The 6,000-nt window shown below is 49.7% G+C and overlaps 1 protein-coding gene across 1 annotated transcript in view; it reads left to right on the top strand.

Moving 5' to 3' along the window:
- The window catches only part of LOC134449012 (zinc finger protein 236-like), a 147,808-nt gene extending 144,841 nt beyond the window's left edge, over positions 1-2,967 (top strand). Inside the window, exon 34 of the mRNA XM_063198747.1 lies at positions 2,411-2,967. Coding sequence (XP_063054817.1) covers positions 2,411-2,679 — 269 coding nt within the window. The 3' untranslated portion in view covers positions 2,680-2,967. The remainder of the gene's footprint in view (positions 1-2,410) is intronic.
- Positions 2,968-6,000: the final 3,033 nt, after the last annotated feature.

The raw sequence follows: 6,000 nt of genomic DNA, 5'->3' as shown, positions 1-6,000 counted from the left end.
AGGAAGTGTAGAGAACATGCAACACATTCAGTCATCAACAGGATGGAATTATGCAGGTTATTCTAAGTACTGAGTACTGCACCCTCTCTCTGTGGCTCTCTCTACTTCTCTCTCACTATCTCTCTCCCTCTCTCTCTATCTCTCTCTCTCGTTATCTCTATCTGTCTCTCTCTTTGTAGCATGCCCTCTTTTTCCATCACTCTGTAGCTTTCCTCCTTTTCTATTTCTCTATCGCTCTATCGCTCTGTAGCTCTCTGTACCACTGTCTCTCTGCCTCTCTCTCTTTCTCTCTCTCTCTCTCTCTCTCTCTCTCTCTCTCTCCCTCTCTCTCTCTCTCTCTCTCTCTCTCTCTCTCTCTCCCTCTCTCTCTCTCTCCCCTTCCCCATCTCCCTTCCTTAATCCCTCTCTCTGTGAGAGCTCCTGAGCCCCCTGTTATGAATGCATGGAGCTGGTGGATGCCAGGTGAGGCAGCTGGAACAAGTAGTGTCAGATGAGGTCCTCACCTGCCCTGACCTGACCTGAACTGAACTGAACTGAACTGAACTGACTTGCCCACACTCTTCTGTCTGCTCTGTCTATAGTGCAGTTCAGTGGTTCTCAACCTTTATTGAATAAACACCCCCTCACTGGACCTCATCATAACCCTCCCAATGCCCCCTTGATCTCATCAAAAGCCTGCCAATGCCCCCCTTAGTATTGAAAAATGAAATGGACAAATGGCCCCCCACTGCACTGCACTGCACTGCACTGCACCCTCTCAGCTGTATCATTCTCAACACCCCCCCACCCCACCCCACCCCCCAACCTAACACGTCCCTTAAAATTAAAAAATAAGGTGTGCAAATGGCCTCCTATGGCAACTAAGCACCTCCCCTCTCACCTCCCCTCTCTTATGTCCCAGCTGGGATGAAGAGGGTAAGCAGCCTCTCAGGCAGCTGTATCCTTCTCTCAACGCCCCCCTGCGGGCCCCCCTAAAACCCCCTGGGGGGCTGTAGAGCGCCCGTTGAGAAACACCAGTCTAGTTGGCCTCCTCTGCACTCCTCTGTCCAGTTGGCCTGGCCTGGCCTGCCATGACTCCATCTGCTACGTCTCGTTGCCCTGCTCTGACCTCCCCTCCTGCTATTGCCCTGTTAGTCTGCACCGCCTCCCTGCACCTCCCCTCCTCCTGCCCCGACTCCCTGCGCCTCCCCTCCTCCTGCGTGACTCCCTGCGCCTCCCCTCCTCCTGCCCCGACTCCCTGCGCCTCCCCTCCTCCTGCCCCGACTCCCTGCGCCTCCCCTCCTCCTGCCCCGACACCCTGCGCCTCCCCTCCTCCTGCCCCGACTCCCTGCGCCTCCCCTCCTCCTGCCCCGACACCCTGCGCCTCCCCTCCTCCTGCCCCGACTCCCTGCGCCTCCCCTCCTCCTGCCCCGACTCCCTGCGCCTCCCCTCCTCCTGCCCCGACTTCCCCCTGCGCCACTCCCTGCGCCTCCCCTCCTCCTGCCCCGACTCCCTGCGCCTCCCCTCCTCCTGCCTGCCCGACTACACCCTGCGCCTCCCCTCCTCCTGCCCCGACACCCTGCGCCTCCCCTCCTCCTGCCCCGACTCCCTGCGCCTCCCCTCCTCCTGCCCCGACTCCCTGCGCCTCCCCTCCTCCTGCCCCGACTCCCTGCGCCTCCCCTCCTCCTGCCCCGCCTCCCTGCGCCTCCCCTCCTCCTGCGTGACTCCCTGCTGCACCTCCCGACCTCCTCTGAGTGAAATATTGAAATTCTGAAAAACATCTTTTGACCATAATTTGGTTCCTGGGAAGGTCAAACCCACACTTTTGTGCACACACACACTACACACTACACTACACACACACACATATATACACATGCATAAACGTACACATTCGTACACACACACACACACACACACACACACACACACACACACACACACACACACACACACACACACACACACACACACACACACACACACACACACACACTCCTCACTCCTCACTCCTCCTCTGAGTGCTCCACTGGACAGGATTCCAGTAGAAATGCTGAGGATTTTGTATTTGAAACGAACACACTGCAATTCTATGTTTTGCTCACCTTCTTTGCTCTCTCTCTGTCTTTCTTTCACTCTCTCTCTCTCTCTCATTCTGTCTTTCTTTCAGTATCTCTCTCTCTCTCTCTCTCTCTCTCTCTCTCTCTCTCTCTCTCTCTCTCTCTCTCTCTCTCTCTCTTTCTTTCTGTTCCTTCACTCAAGTAACAACATGAAGAAATGCACTAGAAGGTACTTACCATCTCTCTCTCTCTCTCTCTCTCTCTCTCTCTCTCTCTCTCTCTCTCTCTCTCTCTGTTCCTTCACTCAAGTAACAACATGAAGAAATGCACTAGAAGGTACTTACCATCTCTCTCTCTCCCCCCCCCATCAGGTCGGCCTCAGCAGCAAGGTCAGGTACAGGGCGTTCCTCAGCAGCAGCAGCAGCAGGTGGCGACGCGGCAGCAGCAGCAGCAGCAGTCTGAGGTGTGTGTAGAGGTGACCACAGGCGACGAGCAGCCAGAAGAGGAGGAGGACGACGAGGAAGAGGAGGAGGAGGAGGAAGAAGAGGAAGAGGAGACCACAGCAGAGTTGGATCTGGAGGAGGTGGTGCAGGAGACGGCACCCGAATGGCAGTGTACTATCTCTGGGGTCTTCCCATAGATCCACACACCCTGACAACCATCACCACCATCCCTGGGATCTTTCCCCTATGACTCGCACCACCCATGATCCACACCCAACAACCACAACCATCACCACCATTACTTGGGGTCTTATTCGTCTCAACAACACCACCGTCAGGGCACCATCCCTGGGGTTTTCCCTTAGGTCCACGCCACAACAACCTGCACCACCAGTACTGGAGTCTTCCCTAACGACTTCCCACCACTATCATCCTTGGGGTCTTCCCTGAGCCTTCCACCTTGCCATGTTGCTGCTCATTCCCACTCCCAAACAACCCCCCCCCCCACACACACACACACACACCCTTCAATCAAATTACTTTAAATTATAATAATTATAAATTATACTGCAAAATACTCAACTAAATAACGTCACTATCTGTCATTTCTGTGACTCATGTCATATTGGTTCCCCACCCTCCTCCTTGGCTGCCATATTCCTTTGTTGTTTTCAGATACATTTTGTCATTTGTTCATTACATTTTTTTTTTCTTTTGTATTATTACTTTATCTTCTCCATATTCTCTCCAGCCTCAGTATGGTGTTAGGGAAGATGGCCGCCATGTGATTGGCCATAGGAGTGAAGACTTCATTCCCTGTTGACCACTCCTCTATATAGGAACGAATGGCTTTAGGCAGATCGACGCCATGTTTCAGCTGGCATAATGCAGCCATCAATTGGTGACAAGGCAATACGCACATCACCCTGTAGGTGGCGGTAACATCTATGACAAATATTATGATTCCGCCCCAAGATGGTGTAGCCCAGGGTTGGACCATGCCAAAAGGCTGAACACGGCATCAAACATCATCCTCTATTAGAGTAAAATACTTCAAAGGAGTGCATTTCCTGGATCCATGTGATGTCAGGTGAACGCCCCTTTAGGAGACCTTCGGTTAGGAGACCTTTGGAGTCTTGCGGTTGAGAATGAATGGAGTCACCTTAGCGCTGTAGATGGCGGTAGCGCACATCTCATGCAAGCCGTCAGCAAATACCACAGAAAGACAAAAAGAAGGAGGGGGCAGCGCCCCCTTAGGAGACCGAACTTGAGCACACGCCTTTGCATTGGGTGGGCAGAGTCTGGGTTATCTTACTCTAGTTAGAAGCAGAGCCATCTAATAACAGAGTTACGCCACTCCCATAGACCTCTATGGACCAATCTTTCCACAGCAATGGCGGCTCTCATGGAGCCTCACGGAGCGTTAACATGGAAATCCCCATTGACTTTAGTTCTATTAGAAGTTACTTAGTTCCAGGAGGTGGCGGTAGAACACAGAAAATGTGGTAAAGGTAATGTAATTTGTCTGTACTTAATCTTTGTTTGGTATGTGATGGTTCTGTGTTAGTTTCCAACGAACAGAAGTTTACTGTTAAGAAACATTTTAATCTACGCGAATCACATCACCAACCGACTTCCTGGTCCCCGGTTTGCGCAACTCTGTTATTAGATGGCTCTGGTTAGAAGATGTTTGATGCTGCCATCAATTTCTGACAAGGCAATACGCACATCACCCTGTAGGTGGCAGTAACATCTATGAGAAATGCCATTATACCGGCCCAAGATGGCGTCGCCCAGGGTTGGGCCACAGCAGAAGGCTGAACATGGCATGTACAATAGTGTTCATATCTATGGTGAATGGCCACCACGCGTCCCTCTCTGTCCAATTAACTCTCCCACCTGCCAGTTAGGTTCACCGACTTCTCTGCTTGCTGTTCCTTCATCTCTCCAGCCATCCATCACACCTCATTAGTTAATTGGCCCGGTTGGAGTTGGGTTTTTTATGTTAAAGGTTACAGTATTTGCCCCCATGAAATATTGAAGTTTCGAAAAACAGCTTTTGACCATAATTTGGTCCCTGGGAAGGTCATCAAAGCGCACGCACACACGCGCGCGCGCACACACACGTACACACCAGACATCTGTTGTCAATTAGCTCAGTTTGACCATAAATAAATGTAGCACTTTAGCAGGATGCTCAGTAGCCAATAAGCCAAATTTATTCATGTGTGGCGGCGGCTCACAGTCCCCACACAGTATCAGTCAGCCACTGAGTGCAGAGTCAATGCACCTAGCCCACACACCAGTCTGCAAAACTTTTTCCGTCTGTTTTTTTTATTATTTTTAAGATATTTTCTTGACCTATTCTGCCTTTATTTTGACATGAAAGTCAATAGTGTGACAGGAAGTTAGTGGGAGAGAGAGAGATTGGTTGAGATTGGCAAATGAACCAGGAGGGATTGGAACCAGGTGGGATTGGAACCAGGGTCCCCATGGGTGACCGCCCGCCCACATTCAATACCGTTCAGTTGGTGGACTAGTTCAGTGCACCAGCGCAGCTTTTTTTCTCTTCCCCCATGCGCCTCCGTACCTCGGATAACCTCTTGTGTGTCATTTCAGAACACGGCTCATGCCGACCTCCGCCTCTGAGTTTAATCAGATTTAGACACGTACTCACTGTAGTGGCATCTTTATTCAGAATCTAAGCAGGGGGACCAGAGGCTTGCGGAGTAGTTTTTGTTATTTATTGATTATCATTATTATGTGACAGATGATCTGTCCCTAGTCAAAAGGAGTGTATGGCAAAGCAGGAGTGATGAAATCACCCTTCCTCTACTGTACATCAAATGATTGATCTTCCTTTTCCTTTTCCATTTCCATGATCTTCCTTTTTCCGTTACGGTGTACATTTTATTTCCTACATTAAAGAGATTCACACTATCAGCTACTGCAGGTAGAGGAGATGATTAGAGGATGTTATGACTCCCCTTGCTGCCTGATTGACATAAGTTTGACTACACTACACAAAGTACTCAAGATTGAAACCACAGTACCAAAGTACATGTTGAATTCAACTCTCGTGTTGTCCCCGAATTAGCCCCGCAACGTTTGCTGTGTCACTGTTACCTTCCCCCAAGCATCATTTGTGGGCAAAAGGAGAAGAGGACGCTGATGTGTGATGCCTAATTTGTAATGTATACCTACTCAAAACTCTAGTGTTACATGAAGACACAATGTCCTTCAAAATCATGTGAATCGGAAAAGCATTTACATTTGCCATCTCAAATTGATAAATGAATGGACTGACCTTATTTGTAGAAATATTTCAAGGGAAGTTCTCACTCCCAATGGTTAATGTCAGCTTCATTCTTTTCTCTTGTATATATTCACTGTATTTTTGTTTGTTTTAGGTTTTTAAAAAGGCAAGCTACTTTTTTCTGTACTTTTTCTACTGAGTTACTGAGTTTTATTTCTCATAAAGAAATTAGGGGTACAATACTGCCTGCCTGGCCATGTGC

This window comes from Engraulis encrasicolus, chromosome 5 (assembly GCF_034702125.1).
Source record: "Engraulis encrasicolus isolate BLACKSEA-1 chromosome 5, IST_EnEncr_1.0, whole genome shotgun sequence".
Taxonomy (NCBI): Eukaryota; Metazoa; Chordata; class Actinopteri; order Clupeiformes; family Engraulidae; genus Engraulis; species Engraulis encrasicolus.
This window is presented reverse-complemented; position numbering and strand designations above follow the sequence as displayed.